This window comes from Beta vulgaris, chromosome 7 (genome assembly GCF_026745355.1).
Source record: "Beta vulgaris subsp. vulgaris cultivar EL10 chromosome 7, EL10.2, whole genome shotgun sequence".
NCBI classification, from domain to species: Eukaryota; Viridiplantae; Streptophyta; class Magnoliopsida; order Caryophyllales; family Amaranthaceae; genus Beta; species Beta vulgaris.
The window spans coordinates 54,527,089-54,547,672 of record NC_079208.1 but is presented as its reverse complement, the minus strand read 5'-3'; the positions used below and the strand labels follow the sequence as shown (position 1 = coordinate 54,547,672).

Here is a 20,584-nt window from a genome sequence, read left to right as displayed (position 1 = left end):
AAAATATTAATAAATGAATATTATAATTACTCGGGACATAACCCTAGTTACAAAAGAAAAACAAGTTATGATTGGATAGTGCGGTCCGAGACATAACCCTAATTATTATGTTTGCTTAGATTTGTGGAGGAACTTATTATTTTGTTCACAAGAAAATCAATAGTGAAGTAGTTTTACTTTTGTAAAAATATCAATGTGTTTAACTTGCTATCAAGTAGGAAAGACATATATAAGGTAATCGAATATGATTGTATAATTCCATAAAAGCAGTTAAAATCATACTTAAAAAAAACATTCATATATATATATAAGAGTATGTTACTAACGTATTTATGTTTATTTATTTCGTGTATTAAAATTTCAAGAAATTTTGTTATTACTCAACTCTTGTATTCTTCATATATATAATACTTTCACAAAGTATCATACACGACCTATTTCAATACTTGTTATTTATATATATTTGGCTTGTGATTTGTAAACCATGTACATGTGCACACTTTCCTCATCATACGGACGCCTGACCATCTACAAATTGGATTTTAGGTCATGAGAGGTGATCAATATTCAATTAGTAAAAGATTAAAGATAGTTTCTACTTGTTTCGCACTACTCTAGGACTCTTATCGCTGCATAAGATAGAACATAGAAGTAGTCAACAACATAGCAAAGTCTACAACTGTGGAGTAGCACAAACATCACAAAACACAAAAACCCCTACATCAAACCCTACATCTATTCTCTCTATCCGAAATCTGCAATCTCCATTAATCAATGGAGAGACGAAGAGACTGTAAACTAGAAATGCTAAGCTCAGTAATCGCACTTTGTCTGGTGGTGTTAGCATGTGTTGAGCTTGGTGACGCTGCTACTGCTGTCGATGTATATCGTTTGATACAATATGATCTAGCTGGTTCTCCTTTCGGATCTCGCCTTTCTTCTCTTAATCATCATGCTGCTTCTTCTCTTACTACTCCTAATGCCGATCTATCTCGCGCCGTCGTCATTATGCCTATTCGTGACCTTCATCTTTCGTCTGTCAAAGGTTTTTCTTTTACTCAACTTACAATTTGCATTGTTATTTTTTGATTTCATATCTTGTTTTGCATCTTGATCTATGTTAAATTAGTTATTAGGCGTGGTAAACTCCATTGATTTCTTCCTGATATTCGTTTAGTTACAGTACTGATATTCGTTTGATTGGTCTAGTAGTAAAACTTTCCCGCTTTGTTGTTTTCGGATTGATGGAATTATTGCTAGGGATTAGAATTAGATCATATGGGAAGTTAAAGCAATTGATACCTTATATGATGTATTCATTGCTTGTGTGCTGAAGATGTGGTGTGTTCTTGCTGATCAAAGTAAGATGGATGGATGTGGCAAAATGGCTAAATTAGGCATAGTTAGAAAATGTGGTTTTCGTCACGATCGCGGTAACAGTCACGGTGATACGGGAACGGGAATGATGCGGTTGTCGTTCCGCCAAATATCGGCTTTAACCATGATATATCCCTGGAACCTCCCTGCGCGGTTTTTTTACACCTTTACAACGTGGGTAATATCGGTTCGGTGTATATGAGAACCTTTACGATACGATACGATGCGGTCTTGTTTTGACACTATGAAAAGGTTTATACTTTTATGCTTTCACACTTAGGTCTTAGGTAGAGAGAGAATTTTCAGAAACAATGGTAGTATATTGAAAGTAGGCAATTGCTCATAGGATATGAACTTGCTTCCTCGTTTAGATGATTGGATTTGCCATTGTTGTCAATGGAAATGGTGTAGTGGGGGTAGGCTGTATGGGTCTGAGTGGGTTGATTCCCTTGGCCACGAAGTATCATGCATATTATGGGAAAGAGAAATAAAGATGAAGCTTGATGAATTGAGTGCATTTTATCTATGAATTTTTCGTTTATGTGACTATTGACCGTTATCCTTGCTTATCATGGCTGAGTATTGCTATGTGATCTGTTGTGTTGCCTACGGATGCTTGAGAAAGCAAATTATAATGAGTGATAAACTGATAAAAGGTGGTACTTATTATGATTTGTGTATTTTAAAAACTGATTCATTGTGTTGTTGACAACTTGTTATGTATGCAATTACAACATGATTGAACTTTGATTTTGATGCTTGTGCTTTTAATTCTTTTTTTTTTCTTGAAGTAACGTGGTTACTGTTGAAAATTTTGTTCTAGAGTCGGTCATTGTCGGTCCAAACTCCCGATAAAGGAGGAAGATTATTGTAAGTAACAACTAGCTTATAGTTTTTTCACATCCATGAGTACGAACCGAGATGATTTTTATGTGGGTGTGTTGCGCTGCACTTCTTAGACTCTGGTGTAGTGACAAATATGCAATGGTGCCAGAGCTACCTCGTATTTTTGGGTGTGTTGTCAAATGATCAAGGTGTTAATGTCTTATAGGTGCTAAACAAGGGAAGAAAGATTGATGTTTTGTATCTTCAAGAGCCTAAGTAGGTATGTAAGAGATAAGGCTAGTATTATAATGCCTTGGGTTATAATTTGTTGTATTGAGGTTAAAGAAGATTAGCAACGTAGTTGGTATTGTTATCAAGGATCAACTAGTAAACAATGTAGTTGAGGTAAATAGGTACATTCATAGGATTATGTGAATGAATATTATATGTGGTAAGTGATTGTAAATATTATTAGCATGTATGCAGCTCATGGATAGCTCTTAAATGACAACTTTGTGAAGAACCTGATGAGATGAAGTTATCCTAATGTAGAGAAGCTATTCATTGTGGAGATTTGAACGGGCATGTGAGGGAAAGTCATAATTGTTTTTGAATGCATGTATGGATGATCTTGTTACAGAGGGAGGATTGAAGAGGGTGAAGACAATCAAGATTTTGTGCAATCTTAATATTGGCCAACACATGGTTTAAGAAGAGCGATGCTCATATAGTGACATTTTTTAGTGGAGTGAATGTGACTCAAACGGATTTCCCTTTGGTAAAGAGGTCGTTAGGGGACTGGCTTAGCTCCAAAATTATAGATAGCGGTAGCGACACAACGTAGAAATCTACTTTTTGATGTTCATATAAATTAAAGTTAGACATGAGTATATTTTAAGGTGAGTTGAAAATTAGATGTTGGAGAGTAGGAGGTAATATTAAAAGGTTTGTCAACGGAGTTGCTAAGGTCCACTTGACTCCACTTAACTTGATTGATGAAGTGTATTATAGGAGTAGCTAAACAGGTTTCTAGGAAATGGTAGGGAGAAGGCTAAAATAGGGTATTAGGGTGTAATGACATGGAAGGTAGCATTTTAGAAGAAATGAGAATAATGTTTGGCTTTGGGAAAATTTGGGCATGAAGAAAACTACGTAAGTATAAGGATACTAAGGTCAAGGCAAAATAAATTGTTTGAAAGGCAAAGGCGTCTAAGGATGTATATGATAAAGTGGTGCAACTGCAGCACCTCTCATTAGACCTCCACTCAGATTCCATATGCTAGGAGAGCAAGGAAGGATTAAAGGGGAATTAATGTGTTACTTTTCTATTTTGCTATTTTACTCACATGCTGTAATTCAATGAATGATGTAGTCTGTTAGTAGTGGAATGATGATTCAGTAGTTTCTTAGTAGTGGAGGGAATTTTTCTAGAGTTGATTGAATGCAGCTAGAGGAGTATAAATAAGGGGGTGAGATATTTGTAAAGGCATCCAGAAAATAGAAGAGAGAGAAACACTTTTGGAGAGCTTCACAATTCTCTCAAAAGTATTGTGGCCTTGTGGGTTGTATTTGATTTCCTTCCTTGGATATACATCAATATACTAATCTGCCTAATTGCTTTCTTTCCTTAGTTCATAGCAAGTGCACTTGGGAAAGAGTATCTATATATATATATATATATATATATATATATATAGGGGAAGACTCTTGTGAGAATACCTCCTTCAAGTGAGAACACTTTTTTATGTGAGAATCCTATGTTCTATAAATTAAATGATATGTTCTAAATTATGTCTTCTTCTAAAAAAGACTCCATTAAAGTTTCAAACTCAAATTCAACCAATTTCTTCACAAATTTTAGTAAATTCTTCGTTAAATTTTCTAAAATTCAATCTATTTAGCTCATATTCATTAACTACGAATGTCTTTCGTTTCTCTTTCCTCTAGAGAAGACTAATTTTCTCTCCTCAATAATACTCATTTTCTTTACTGAAATAGACTTAGTTGAGGCTCCATGTTCAACTTCAATCAACTTCTTCGCAAGTGCAACGGAATTATGAATTCATGTTTGTTCTCTTTTTTCAAGATGACAATTTTCACAACTCAAGAATACCCTTTCTCTCTCCTCAAATAACTCCACCAAATTCAAGATAGAATTCAACAAAGTTGTTCATATATAAATCAACGAAGTTACATGAATTCAATAGAGGTTCTTACCAAGTTTAACAAATTCTTCATTAAAAGTTCGGAAGTTCGATTTTATTTAGGTTGAATTTCATGTTCTAAAATTTGTTATTTCATGTTCTAAAACTTGTTATTTCATGTTCTACACTTTGGAAATTCATGTTCTAAAAATCATAGCATATGTTCTATAAAGTATTGTTCTAAAAAGTGTTGCAAATGCTCTAAAAAGTGTGAGCATGTTCTAAAAACAAAAAGTATTGCATATGTTCTAAAAAGTGTTAGCGTATGTTCCAAACATAAATCTGTTCTCATATATGATATATGTTCTCATATAAGGACCCATTCTCACATAATTTTATAGATTTGAGATAAAGGATGAGAAGGATTTTTGTGCATATCTTTTTTAGTAAATGTGTATAATATTTAAAATAATTTGCATATTTTTATCGTGTGCATTTGTTAAGATTGGATGTGGATCTTTTTTTCAATAAAAAGTACTTAGAGTTCAAAAAGTACAATATCCATCGAAATATGTGCATGAGTCATAGAAGGGAAGAGAAAGTATTAATTTAGTGCGTATTGACTATTGTACTCAAGTTAGTGTTATGGGCCCAAGAAAGTAGAGTGATAAGGTAAAGGTAATAATATAAATTGGTAAAACCATTTTTTTTTTATAAAAAGAACGAAGTGGGTAAACTAATAAATGACTACCCAAAAAAGATAGTGGGTAAACTAACAAAAACTAGAGGGACTAATAATTAAGGGTTTTTCCTTTGCCAAGCATGTGAAGGATACAAATCAAAGGAGACTTGTCCATAATTTAAAAATTAAGGATAGATGAAGGAAATATCTTGTTGATAATGAAAGTAAGTAGGTGTTAAAGAATACATCTCTATGGAGGAGTGAAGACTTTAGAATATCAAGGGAAAATGGAATTAAAGAGAGGAAAATCGCGGAAAACACTTAACACACTTATTCAACAACATTTCGTGGACATAAAAGGTTTCCTACAATTGGAGAAAAAACTTTTTGATATCTACCGGTAAGAATAATGAAGATATTGCAAGACTACTGAAATTATCAAGGGGTAAAGTTTGTTGGTCATATCATGAAATTGTGGGAGAGTGATTAAGCATAAGTTGAGGTACAATGATCGGACTCGGAGAACCAATTTGACTTTATGCCACGAGATCCACCATATAAGCCATCCAACTTATGAGGTAAATGGTGGAGTGAATAAGTAACACAAGAAGAGAAGTAAGGATTTGCACGTGGTTTATCGACTTAGAGAAATCTTCTCATAAGCTATTAAGAAGTGTGCTTTAGCGGGCGTTGATAGAATAAGGTATGCCACATAATTATATCGACGTAGGATAAGGACATTTATGAAGAGGAAAAATAATTATGGCATGTAAAGATACAACAAAGGATTTTCTTATGATTGGACTTCATGAAGATTTTGTGGTAAGTTTGTCCCTCTTTATATAATGGTAAGTTGAAATAACTTTGGTTTTATTGAGAATGAGATTCCATGGTGTACATTATGTGGGGTAATATGCTATTGATGGATGGGAAAAAAGTTAGGAGTTAATGCTAATTCGGACTATGGAGACCAAATTCAAATCTTAGAGTTTAGGCTAAGTAGGAGTAGGAGTATAAGTATAACTAAGTAAATAAAGTGCCAATCCGTGATGCTCAGATTCACCACATTATATTGTCGTACTCGTGCCGACATAACCTATCGAGATGCAAATACGGGATACGACTTTATGGGTTTGACTTGGCACGGGGAAAATGGACTCAGACATGAATTCAAGAGGCAAGAAAGATTTAACCCAAAAAAAAGAGGCAAGAAAGTGAAACTTTTGTTAGGGTTTCGCTTTTAAGTAACCCTAAATCGTTAAATTAGGGCACTTGATTAAGAATAAAGAGAATGAAAAGGCTTTAGATTGCCTAAGTGATTTGAGAGCAGTTAGAGCCTACCTGAAAAGTTCACCGGCCATCACATCCTATCATCAACCCCTAACTCCTCAACTCCTACCGTCTCCGAAGCGTTGTGAAAATGTATTCTTCACGAGCACACATACCAACAAAGACATTTATTTCAACTAAATACAAGCATCTTCTCCTTGTTTGAACATCTACAAGAAACTTTAAACCAAGTTACTCTGACACCTTCATTTACCTCAGGGAGTCGTGTCGGATGGTGTTCGACACGACACTTCACTTGGATACTTCATTTTAAACTAAAAACTTAACTTTTGTCTACAAAATAGGCGAGTCGGACACGGACACCACTTCACTTGGATACTTCATTTTAAACTAAAAACTTAACTTTTGTCTACAAAATAGGCGAGTCGGACACTTGGACACCCGTATCCGAATAGACACTCAATCCGTGTATGAGTAACATAGCTTTAAACACAATTTCTCTACTTAAAATATCAACATCCAACATATCGTTCTTGAAAAGTCTAACTGTTCCTCTGCAGCCAAATCCCCATAGACTCACTGTGCGAACATCATACATAGCTCTTTTAAGGCCGGTTTTCTTTTTGCTGAATTGTAAAGCCTTCAAGCTAAATCTATTGATTTGTCTAAGCATTTGCAGTAACTCCAGCAACTTGCTCCATACTTCAGTAGAGTGTGACATAAAAAGAAGAGGTGTTGACTGTTGAGATGTCTTTTTCTCCCTACAGACACATTCCACTCGGTCATTCTTTCCTTTTTTGTTAGTCTTCGATTAACACCCATCATAGAATAAATATACTCTTAGGATTATCATGACTATTAAATATCAACTTACTCCAATCAGATTTGGGAAGAGCTGCTCGAAGGACATGGTATGTCTTTTATATCTCTTACTCAATAAGAGTTCTCCAAGTATCCAAGAACGTTTATCATGATCGTCATATGCCAGATGTTTTGGTTCTTGATATAGTAGGTATGAAAACAATGTACCCAAATATTTTCTCCCTTGAAGGAGATATACCAGAGCAGCCTTAAAAGAGCTGCTCTGTTCCAGCTCACGATATATCTCAATTTCCAACAACCAGTATCTTTTCAAGCTGAGAGTTTGCCAAGCAATTGGAGCTTTCCTGTCTAGAGGAATCTTCTACAACATGACTCTCTAATCCTTATTTTTGCCAAGATGAAAACCCATGTACAAAATTCTGTACCACCAAGCATTGTCTTAATGAGTTGAATTCTCCTAGCATATGATAATAATTTAGCAAAAGAAGAGTGAATTTTCCCCACAATTTCTTAACCAGTGGTTTCTATGGGGTGTAAGAGTTCTTTTTTCCGACGCAAGTGGAACTTTCAAATACCTAAAAGAAAGGGAACCTGAAGTTATTTTAAGGATGGAGCTCGTTTGTTTTTAACCTATTCACTTGCATCAGAAACATAGAAATTGCTCTTTTTTGTACTAGCAAAATTACAAGCATACTAGCAGAAGCCCTGAAGCATCGAAAAATTTCATAGAGGATTCAAAAAGCAATTGCACAAAACTCCAATCAGCACTACAAAAAAACAAGTAGTCATCTACAAACATGAGGTGGGTCAAGCTTAAGTTTTCACATCTACGATGAAAGTTGAAGTCAGATATTTCATGCTGATGGTTAATAGACAAGGGGAGAGTGGATCTGCTTGTCTCAAACCGTTTTGGGCTAGGATAGGAAGAGAAGGAATGCCATTCACAAAATCAACCTTGATAATGCATCTAGGGGATATATGAGATCTGGAATACCCCTTCATTAGCTCAGTCACAAGTGTGCTGTCTGAAATATGTCTATCTGGAAGGAAATCAGATCGATTTTGGCTTATGATCTCACCAATGACTTGCTGAGTGATTATCTTAGAGAGAATCTTTTAAAGGGTTGCACACCAAGCAGGGCCTGAAATCTTTCACCTTAGAAGCATTGGGAGATCTAGGAAACAAAGTTATTGCTGTACAATTTGTTGGTTTGTGCATGAATCCCTTTTGAAAAAATTATTGCACTGCTTAATATCTCCTTAGATAAACTTCCATGCTTTCTTAAACCAATTTATTCCTGGTGCCTTAGTATCATCAAGAACAAAACAGCTTCAAATTCCATGTTAGGCACAGGATTGCACAGCAGATTACAAGCACCAAACTCTATTGTGGACCTTTGCTCAAAACTGATATGTCCACTTTTGTATACGTAGCAGCTTCTGATCCTAGAAGCTTTTTATAACATTGTTGAATTTCTTGTTTAATCTCTTCTTTTTGCTTTCTAATATCTTCAGCTGTGAGAATATCAATTTTACTCCAAGCAGTTCTCTCCTATGATACTCGAACAAGGCAATTTTGGCCAGGCGTATTAGTGTTGATACTATTCGACATGGATCCGGGTATGGAAATACGGGTCGGATATTTCAATCGACACTCATATACGGCTAGATCTAGGTAGAGAGAAAGAAGCAAAGAAAGAGAGAGAAGATGGATTACACCATTAAATTTTGAGATCTAGGTTTTGTTAAACCCTAGATATTTTAATTGGAGGCGAAATCTTCAATACTCTTTCTTGAGATGCTAGGGCTTTTGCGCAGGATGTAAAATTGCGTGATTGTAGGAATTTCTCATAGCTGTTGCTCATCTCGCTGGCCATTTCTCCGGGAAAGGTATCAAAGAGAGACCGGAAAGTTTATTTTTTTAACTCTTCCTTTCTCTTTCATTTCTTTTTTCATTTTTTTAGGGTTAAGAAGGGATAAGATGGACCAATTTTTTGATACATGCATACAACAGTGATGCTTTTTTTTCTTTGTTTTATTATTTTATCTTAACTTTATCCAATTTTTCTTATACAGTCTGTTACTTTATGCTATTTAAATCTTTTGACTTTCCTATTTCATCTTTCTGCAAACCTGAAAATTATTTAAAGATTATATGAATGTCATATCTTTTAAAAAAGTCGTATCGCCATACCCGTGTCCAACTTTAGGACGGTAACCCAGTATCCGAAATTCCAAGATTTGCTGTATCGGATACTCGGATTCGTACCTGTGTTAGATACTCATATTTAACGTAGGTTCTCTCTTTCATAGCAACAAAAGAAAAATGATAAATCGAATGTCCAACCTGTGACCTATGTATGCTTGATTTCTAGTTGCGAATGCTTCCATTGCTTCTTCTCCAGGGATTTATATCATCTAAATCCTGATGCCCTTGTTCATGAATAGAGGAATCAATATAATTATTAGGATAGTTTTGAACTTCAGCAAGCTTCTCTCTGGCATGTGTTTGAGCTTTGCTGAATTCATTATTATGCAATTGCTTGAACTCCACTTTTAATTTCTTCATATTATCCCATCTTTTCATAGCATGCTTTTCAGTATTATTCTGCCATACTTGCTGCACAATCTTTTCGAAATTCTCATGGTAAGCAAGTACGTTTAAAAATTTGAAAGGTCTCCCACAGTCCCACCCCCTTCACTATTATAATAATTATCTACCAAAATAAAGTAGTGATCAGAAATACCTGGATTCAGATATTGAATTATTACCTCTATATTGTTGCCACTATAAAAGATTGCCAAAAGCCTTAACTATTCTGCTACAAATTCTGGGGCTTCCCCATCCTTTACTATTCCAAAAATAAAAGAGTCCAGAAATCTTAATGTCAGTCACCTATGAATCTTCAAAGAATTGCACGAAGTTTATGGTTTCTGTAGCAGTCATAGGTACTGCATTAATTCAGTCATCAGAGTGACTGACAGAAATTAAATTCCCTGATATCAGCCATGGAAGGGACCATCCTGCTGATAACCTTGTTAACTCATTTAACAAAGGGTTCCTCTGAGCTATGGAGTAAACAGGATGTTGCCACCTCTCTCCTTTTTCTTTTGCAGAATGTTCTTTTTCTGGTGCTGTGTATTGTTTTATTTGATGTGTTCTTTCTCTTCTAGGTTCTGAGGTGTATATTGTTGTATAAATTTACTGCAGATTACATTGACCGGAAACAACCCCTAGGCGGATTATTGTTTTTGCTGCCTCAGGCTTTCAATTCTGAAGGAAGAGAAAGCAAACAGGATGCTGATCACAATTCCGAGGAAGAATCCGAGAGAGACAAATTGTTGCTATTGGAAAGGTTGCTGGTGCATGCCAACATTCCTGTAAGTTCAGCAGTGATGAAAAGTGTAATTGCCATGCTAATGAGTACTTCTGTTGATGCTCTAGGCTAGTGGTGACCTTTAGTACTAAACACTTCCTGTGCTTGACTCTGGGTATTCATGCCCATTTATGGAAAGGGGCCGATTTGTAAGTATAACTGTTAAATTGTCATAATTTGCAATTATGAATGAATTGGTTTGATGGTTGGTTTAGTCAACTTTTTAGTTTCCTAACTTCAAAGCACAATAAAGAGAAAAGTGAAGGAGAATAACATGATTATCTTGTGAAAAAGTATATCTAAAGCATGTGAGTCGTGATACATGAATTTGTTTCATGCTTTAGAGAGTGCACAGTAGGATAATAGAATTTGAGATTTTTCTCTTCCTGAGATACTGACTGGGCTCAATTAATTGCTGGTTTGTTACAAGTGAGGATTTGGTCTTATTACATAGTGGCCATAATTGCTGGCTTACTGTGATTGAGTTGGCCCACTGGACCCAGGATCTGGATTCTGAAATGTAAATGACATTATTGTTTTGTTCTATTCTAAAATGCATTCAAGAGAAATGGGAGAAAAAGGTAATCTAAACGTTTTGCATTAATGTCTACTTGTTGTGCTTACTATGTTGTGTTTTATGCAGTATCCTGTCTACTTTGCCTTTGAGGATGAACACATCAAGGCTGTCCTGGATGACGTTAAACGTAGTGATGCAACTGGCCAACCTGCCACAGCAACTACTGGCGGGTCAGTGTACTGTTGTGTATTTGTTTTGGAATGCTCCTACTAGCTGAGTAGGTTTAGTGGGACCTCTTGCTGTTTCCCCCTGCGTAATTCAGTTGCCAATTCCAGTGAAAATGTATTTTCATCTCATCTAAGAAAATCATATGTAGCTACTCAAATAGGTGATCGTAGCATACCACCGTCAGAACCAGCCTGCGGTGTATTTCTTTGCGTAAATTCATTGCCCTTTTTGGTTATAAGGCGTCTGCCTTCTTGAAGTATTTTCTGTCCTCTGATTCTGGAGGTCCATTACTAGTTGCGTCCTTAATGTTTGGTGTACTTGTACATTCAAGGACGCCTTTTCGGTTCCTTCTTTTCGTACATTGAGAACTGACTACTTATTTTCTCTGCCGCCATCTTTCTGCATGTTATACTCCTTAATGTTTGCATTGTGATGGAATATTTCAGGTACAAGCTTGTTGTTTCAACAACAGAGGCTAGGAAGGTTTCTTCTCCTAGCATTACGAACATTCAGGTAAACCTTTTGGCTTAGCAGAAAATTGCTCGGAGACCTTCCTTTGGTGATATGGTTAGCAATTAACTTTTTAGATCTGTGATGGAATATGTCATATCATTGTTATTAAATTTCGACAAGCTTCACAAACCTTGCAGTGGTTGAATGGTGTATCTGCCTGTGAAACATATATGTGGGTTTAAACTTTTGTCCCATTCAGGCGGATGCATTTCTTCATGCTTAAACAGTTGCTACATTTGTTCTGTTGGCGAAATATAGGTTCTGCTCTTTTCACGTCAAAGAACTTTATGTGAACCAGAAATAAGTTCATAGCAGTTCAGATAAGGGATATACTCAAGTTTGATTCGCTACTACTATAAGTTCAGAAAAGTTCCAGTTAGCTAAAATTTAATTTATTTTATCTAAAAATATGGTATGTTATAATAAGTTGAGATAAGTTCATATAGTGAACTTTTGATGAAAAAGACACTCGTAGATTTGTTTTTGAAACTGCCGCCTTCTGAAGGTTGCTTGGTTCATACACTTCAGTTTTTCATAGCAGCTAACGAAGGCTATTTATTGTTAAATTTTATCTGTAGTTTGTAATCCCCTCTTAATTCTCGATATTTTAAAAGTTTGGATGCATGCTTATTTATGTTTTCTCAACATCATTGTGGCCTTCGAAATGGATTAGAGTAGATATGTACCATTGCTTTCTTCATGTGTATTCAATTTATCAAGCATGTCATTCGAAGAATTGTAGTGTATTTGTTACTTGTAAGTCATCTAGCTGTAGTCTAATTAGTCTTTTTTTTGTCAACGCTAATTAATTCGTTCAATAATTCTTCTTGATGCTGCAGGGTTGGTTGCCAGGATTGAAGATGGACGGGGATTCCCACCAAATTCCAACAATTGCTTTAGTGGCATCTTATGATACATTTGGAACTGCACCAGTGAGTAACTAGTAGTCATATGTGAAAATATTGATTTCTCATCCAGTGTCTTGTTTGAAGACCCGTTAGCCTAAATTTTACAGGCCTTGTCAGTTGGTGATAGTAATGGAAGTGGTGTTGTGGCACTTCTGGAAGTTGCTCGACTATTTTCAATTCTGTATTCAAACCCTAGCACAAGAGGAAGATACAACTTACTTTTCGGGCTAACTTCTGGTGGACCTTACAACTATAATGGAACTCAGAAGGTATGTTGGAACCTCTCTTATTCTCTGAGCATCAACATTTGCCTGCTGTAGGCAGTCTTGAATTACTATCTCTTCTCGTTACATATTCTATTGATATTCTAGTTTACCATTGTTCTCTTGTTAAACTCCAGTTTTTTTGAGCAATGAACTTTAATCTTGGTCTTCTGTTTAACCTGGCAGTGGCTTCGGAGTTTGGACCAACGCGTGCGTGAGAGTATTGATTATGCTATATGTTTAAGTGATATTGGTTCATGGGACAACGAGTTGTGGCTTCATGTGTCAAAACCTCCAGAAAATGCTTACATAAAGCAGATTTTTAAAGTAAGTAATGTTGAGGGTAGCCTTGGCATAAAGATTAAAATATTGGTTAATTCTGCTGCAGTCCTTTGTTCCTGAAAGTTGACCTTTTTGCAGGATTTCTCTGAAACTGCTGGAGAATTAGGAATTAAGGTTGGCTTGAAGCACAAGAAAATCAATATTTCAGATCCTCGAGTAAGTCGATTTGCTAAAATATCACTTATCATGACAGCAGTATTGGGTTCTCAAATCCTCCTAATGTAATGATGAGTTGACGTTTGATATTGAAATAAATTTCACAAGTGACTGTGCCTTGGCTTTCTTTGTGGGACATGGCAATGTGGGATAGTGAGAGAGGGAACTTTTTTTTTACTCTGGTTCTGTGTGTTTCCTGGATAGTGAATGAATGCTTTATGCAAGTTTCAGAATTAGAATCTTGTTCTTACATAGGCTTCATGAAGTAGATATAACCTACAAGTTTGCCTTAAAAATAAAATGTCTACTAATGATAACAACGAAGCAGTATTACAAGTGGTGAAAATTTATAGCTGCTATTATGGGTAATCTTTATTAAGATAGAGAAAAGGTAAGATCATATTCCTAGATAAGCTTTGATCCATGGCAGTGCTATGGGTCAAAGCTTATCTAGGAATATGACCTTACCTTTTCTCCATCTTTTTCAAAGGCAGTAATTAGATGGACCTCTTGCTGAAACTCTTATCCTGTTATAGGTAGCTTGGGAGCACGAACAATTTTCAAGGCTCAGAGTCACAGCAGCCACGCTTTCGGGGCTCTCTTCCGCACCTCAGTTTTTGGAGAATTTTGGAGGCCTTTCTGATAGCAGGTTACTCGCAAGTCTTACACCCTAAAATGTGGTTTATTCTTTCTGAGGGTATCCCGTTTTATATTTGTTGATCATTGTACAGGCATTTTGTAAGCCAGCCTGCTATTCTCAGAGGCATCAAGTTAGTGGCGGAGAGTCTTGCGGTAAGTCTATGTTCTTCAGTTAAATTTGCTGTGTTTTGTTGCTGCTAAACATTGCTGATAATCAGCTTTACTTTGGGTTATTAATAGCAATCGAACTGATTTCTTTTGTTGTCATCTGAAGAATCATATGTTACTGCCCATTTTTGGCTGTTCTATTTTCTTTTACAAATTATATCAAATGAAAAGAGAAGTTAAAAGATAAAGAAATGGTGTGCCTGTCACACAGAACATACATCTGATAAACCCAAGAAAAACCCCATAGAGTAAATAGATCTCTTACTCTCATTGTCTAACGTCTAGGCTTTGGGATTCCATCTCATTTGTTTTAAAGTTAGTAGTGGCTCTAGAATTTTTTGTGTGTGACATATAATGTGGGGAACAACCTTAAAAAGTTTCCATATTTGTTAAGATTTGCCTTAGATAAAGCACTGGAACTTTACCTATTTAAAACTTCCTAATGATGCTGCAGTCTGAAAGTTCTTTTTTTTTTTTCCCGGGGGGGGGGGGGGTCGGTAATGATGTGATGCTTTGATTGTTGTCCTTGAAACAATTGTTTTCATGGATATCCTTGCTTTTGATATTTGGAAGATGGGAGCTCCTCACAGAGCTTATTTTATTGCTTTGGCATTTGGCAATGGTAAAAAAGATGTAATGTTTCTCAGACTCGGATGAGTGTCTACTCGGATGCGGTTGGTAGACCGTCCATTTCGTAGAATAATGTCAGATTTTTTGGTTTCAAATGAAGTGATCCAAGGGTCATGTTGTGTTGGACATGACATGAGCCTACATGCGACACCTGGAAACCCTAACCCTGTCTGACTATGGGAAAGAATCAAGAAGAAATATAGGAGAAAGTATGGGACACAGAATTATAGATTGCCATCGGCTAGAACAATGGGACCTGGTTCAGTTGGGAATTAACCACTTCTCGCGAAAGAGATGTTTTTGTCACAATTTCAATGAGTGTAAACTGTAACCTTACTCCTCAACTTTTCTAGAAAGAGAATGGCTAACAGGGTCACCTTATCTCCTAACTCTCGAAGCCTCAACCTCATATGCTTTTTTAAAATCCAGCTACAAAATGATTCCCATATAAGTTATAACCTCTTCTGGTGTCATCATTGATCTCATTAACCTTAACAGCAGCATTCAGAATACGTGGATCCCAACAAAAGCTTCTTGCAACTCTGAGCTGATAGAAGAGAGAACAATCTCTATCGTTGAGTAGAACGCCTGAGTAGAACCTTCTACAGACTAGTGAGAATGAGGATTGATAGGTCTAAAATCCCTAACTTTTTGGTTCTAACTCGTATTAGAATGGGAGTTGTAAAAGTTGTATATATACTTTCTACATCATGTCAGTCTCATAGAACCGTTGGAACACCTTAACAAGATCCTTTGTCACCACATGTGAACCACTGGGTCCTGGGGGATTTAGCCCCTCCATACTGAAGACAAGATTATGGATTCGCTCCTAAAAAAGCATCGTGAATACTTGACATTGGAGAAAAGTTACTATCATTTTGCTGCTGTTGCTTGCCATTGTGAGGAAGTTGGTGGAGTACTCAGTTCACAGCAACACTTTTTATCTGCCAGTATGCACTTTACACTGGCTGAAACAATGACAGGAAATGAAGGAGACATACCTATATATCAATTATATGTCTTTAAATTTATTTACATTATAAATTTATAATAGTCAATGATATCCAAATCCTCGAGCCATCTGAATTTCGAAAAGGCTAAAGTCACCAACTCCAGAAATGAAATAAGAGTCCATTTCGAGGCTCAAGTAGGATAGTGAAGTAGATGAAATTTATATGCTGAAAGCTTACTTGCAATATATGGTATATTCCGTAAGACAAAAAGAGTTGGATGAGTGAAATATAGAGTCTTGGCTTCTAACTTGTAAGTTGATTTGTTATATACAATGCATGCAGGATGAATAAATATTTGTAAAATTTCAAATCATGCATTGATTTCAATATGATGCCAGATATTTATGTGCCATTTTTTATTTTTTTGAAAGAATACTTTAATATGTGTTTCATGTGCAACTCCATGTAAATTCTTGAGTCCATTTGAATTGAATGTTTACATTAATGATCTATTTGGTAGGACGTCATCAATGGTGGTAATGTTAATGAGTTTATATGTATTTTTGCGTGGAAATGTCTATACTACTGTCCATGTTATGCCCTATTATTCCTATGTATGTGTTTTAACTTGTAGGTGGATAAGCATTATGATGGTCATTGTTATGTGACTTGCAAAACTACAATCAGTTCGTTGTTATTACAGCCACTTATTAGCGATACCTAACGTGCGATAATAGTATCTGATTCCTTTGCTCTCTTTGTTCTATTTTTGAGGCAAAACCTTTCTTTTACTTATTTGCTTAAGTCTGTTTTTGTGCTTTTTTTATAAAAGCTGTACCTATATTTTCGTGAACAACCAGCAGTCTGATGTGATCTTTCACTTTCTCTTAAGCAGGGGCATATTTATGGGCATGAACGAAAGAATATTAAGATATTTGCAGAAAATAGTAGCTTAGCAGTTAATCCATCTTATGTAGCTTCATGGTTGAGCCTTTTATCCCGGACACCTCGAGTTGCTCCTTTTCTTCCGAAGACTGATCCATTCATTAGTGCTCTCAGAAAGGTCAGTGTTCTGTGTGCTAAGATATTTTCATAATCATCCAGTAACTTTGCATTTTATATGTGGTGCTTTTTGAAGGAAAACAAGGTTTAGAAAATTACAGATTTGATGATACGGATCTTGATGACCCTAAGATTTAACTTAGAAGGCATCGACTTCTAAGGTTGATTTTAATGTCAAGGACAATAAAATCCATGCTAACAACCTGTTTGAACCTCAATGAGAATTCTGACGCTCAATATTCAAGCACAAAAGCTCAACACAAAAACCTCAATTTGTTTAAACATACAACCCTGGGTCTCTATTTATTGAAAATAAAATACTTGTTCCCTACTCTAACTAGGAAAAGGAAACTAAATAACTAATTAATTAAAAATATCCTATTATCTCATTAATTAACTAAAATAGCCTACTAATTAAATCTGAGAACTTTGGAAGACACAAGGCTCCACAAACTAATCAAAATGACATAAAACAAAGAATCTAACATCGTATAAAGAGTCATGGTAAAAGGATGTGGCTCCTAATTCCACAATATAATTTAATATAATCCTGTACGTTGAGCTCTAGTTCTATTACGTATCATTTAAAATTAGGCGCTATGATTTATATGGCGACTTGTAATTATTTGATTTTTTTTCTCTTATATGCTCACAAAATATTTGTGGGGAAAATTCTGATGAGCTTGGTCCTTTTTTGATTCCTGTATGACATGTGTGAAGGAGTCTTATTATCATGGAGTCTTATCATTCAAATTAGATATTTATATCTGTTGGCGCTGTTAGTGGCACTTCAATGTTCGTCCTTAGGGGTCTGGGAAAATCGTTCCCCATAATTACGTGCATCTAAATCTCAGAACTTTTCTTTCCAACCCAACTCTATATTCTTCAAGCAGGGAGGTTTGTGGTATGGACTTATGGAGTATGGACCACCTTGTTGACCTCCCTACATAAATAAGCAAATCAGCAAGAAACAACATTTTTAGCTGGGAAACTGGTGTGATTGACAATTATCGGAGCAGAAGAATGAAGATCTTGTGATATTTCTAGCTTTGACTGTTCAAACAGTCTCTTAGCAACCAGATCCACTAAGACCATGCTATGTCCAACTCCAAGCAATACCAAATAACTGCTGCCTCTGCTTGATGAGCTGAGACACCACTTTCCTCTTGTGAGCAATAGCCTTGATAATGTTGGGAATGACTCGTGTCATGGCACTCAGGGCCACCTTACTACGCAGATATTTGAGTGCTTCGATATTGACTTTGTATCAATCGGTTGGAGATACCAGACAAGTAGGTTTTCTGTTTTATGCTCCCACATCCTGGCTGCAGCCTTTATCGTACTTTTGCAATGAGAAGAGGACCGTCTCTTCTTTTTTTTGAAGTCCCGTTTGTTGCACCTTGGTCATGGACTCTGTATAAAGACTACTAAGAGCACCTGAATATCTTCTACACTGCGCTTCAAATATAAGTACCTCACCATCTTTTAATGGCTTCACTCCCATTAGTCCTACCTTCATATTCAAGGGGGGCTAGGACATGTACCACATTGTTGAGGCTTCTCTTCAAGAAGAGTAGGTTGCTCAATTACATTGAAGCTTGCTACATTGCAGACAAATCTTATCTACTGTCTGCCACACAAATGGCTTGATTAGTCGTTGATGTTAGTCATCCATCTTTTAGCATTTCATGCACAATTCCTTACATTTGGATGAACTTCAGAACCCACTTTTTCCCCCCTCCCACAGTGGACTCTGTTTTTGGATAAGATAGGGGACTGTTATGTGTTACTTCATCTCTTAAGAGCCTTATGTTTCCCTTCATTTGAAGCTGATAAACACTATGAACATCAAGTGGGTGAATCAGAGATGGGGATGAAGTTCAATCTAAGCTAAGAGTTTCAAGCAGATATGAAGTCTAATACCAAGTCATTTTTCCTTCATCTTTTAGGCTTTATTACTAATTAATTTGCAATTCCGTGCATTATCTTTAGCAAATCAATCAAGCTCTAGACAACAAGAACAGTGAACAGTCTAAGTATTTGACCAACACCAAATATTCCGAATGTCATTAATTATAGTTACTACTCACAGGTTTGGCTTGGGTGATACTTCGTGGCACAAGTTAGTGAGCCTGTCGTGGTTTTGTTTAGCCAAGGCGTAGAGAGAATGGCCTTGCATGACCCATGGGCATCGCTACGTGCGTTTCATTTCAAATGATTTTCCTTTGTTGTATGTTCATCTACTCCAGAATGTCTAAAGACGTTCTATTTGTGCCTTTTCTGTTTCCATAATATTTTTAACTTAGCGAAATGTCGTATGCTCCATAGTTAACCCGTTCTGCTTCACATTTTACCCCTTTAAGAGATTCTTATCCTTGAAACTTGGGGGTAAATGCTGAAAACTTTTAGTAGAAAGCTTCCTTTCAGACAATGATCAAAACCTCTTTAGCAATGATCAAAAAGTTCACCACAGTTGAACTTTCTTGACCAATGAAACCACAATCCTTTGGCTTTGATATGACAAAATTATGGAAATAAAAGGTATAAATGGGAAAATAAGGGCTACAACCAGAATATCAATTTTCATTCCTTTTTGTGAATTCGTCTTTCGTCCAATACATTTATATCTCGATCGGTAAAATACAATGAAGAAGGAATTACACCGGCGAACTGTTGGAACCTAGTGGGATGATCTTGATGTTTATTTCGGGTATTGCTGCTTGCTGGCTTTTCCATCTTAGTGTATGCTTGGAAGGGCATGTTATGCATTGATTTGCTGTGACACGTTTGCATTATTATTAATTTGCACTTTCGATGAGCAGGAACTGGCAGAGCATACGACTGAGGTGAATGTACAACATGAGAATCTTGATGGAATTTTTACCTTCTATGATTCAACAAAGGCCACTTTGAATATTTATCAGGTGTTCTGTCTTTTATGGATGTTGTGCACAGTGCTGTGACTATTTATCCAAAATTCTCCGAGACTAATTATAATTGGATTGTCGCAGGTAGCTAGTGTAACATTTGACTTGCTGTTATTGCTAGTTCTGGGGTCATACTTGATAGTGCTATTCAGTTTCCTCGTCATTACAACCAGGGTGAATATCTAGCCTCTCAATTTCCACCTTGACCACTTGCATGCATGAGTCATTAAATCCTGGTTCACAGGAGTTATCACATTTATTTCATGTATCATAACAATCTTGTTGTCATCTGACCTAGCAGGGGCTCGATGATCTCATCAGTTTATTTCGGAAACCACCATCCCGGAAAATGAAAACAGCCTAATTCTACGAAAGGGGAACTAATAGTTAGAAGATCATTCAGCCTGTTGCTTGCTCAATGCCTATTTATTGTGGCTTAATCTCACACTTCATTTTCCTCCAGCCTGAACCATAGAAGTTCCCCGTGCAGATTTATCGTCGCTGGTGATTTTGTAGATTTATCTACAAGTAGAGGCTTCTATATGTGGTTGCCTCACAGAGATCATTCTTTATTTCTGAAAGGATTTCGTGCCTCAATGCCAAGCAAAGATTTTGTTTAGATATAAGTGTAATGAGCAGGATTTGCTTCTACCTTGAACGATTTGAACACCTTTCTATGTACAATTTTGTCATCTTTTCCTATATAAAAATGTTTATATACTTCTCTTCCCCATAGGGGAAGCCATTTTGTTAGTTATGGC

The 20,584-nt window shown here is 36.2% G+C and overlaps 1 protein-coding gene across 1 annotated transcript; it reads left to right on the top strand.

Moving 5' to 3' along the window:
• The first annotated feature begins 616 nt into the window (after positions 1-616).
• LOC104899829 (uncharacterized) lies at positions 617-20,576 on the top strand. The gene is made up of 14 exons (XM_010687108.4): positions 617-1,045; positions 10,352-10,521; positions 11,161-11,264; positions 11,709-11,775; positions 12,615-12,707; positions 12,791-12,952; positions 13,133-13,273; positions 13,367-13,444; positions 13,981-14,093; positions 14,176-14,236; positions 16,730-16,897; positions 19,719-19,820; positions 19,908-19,997; positions 20,125-20,576. The coding sequence occupies exons 1-14, from the start codon at positions 775-777 to the stop codon at positions 20,185-20,187; spliced, it is 1,683 nt and encodes a 560-aa protein (XP_010685410.2). The 5' UTR covers positions 617-774; the 3' UTR covers positions 20,188-20,576.
• Positions 20,577-20,584: the final 8 nt, after the last annotated feature.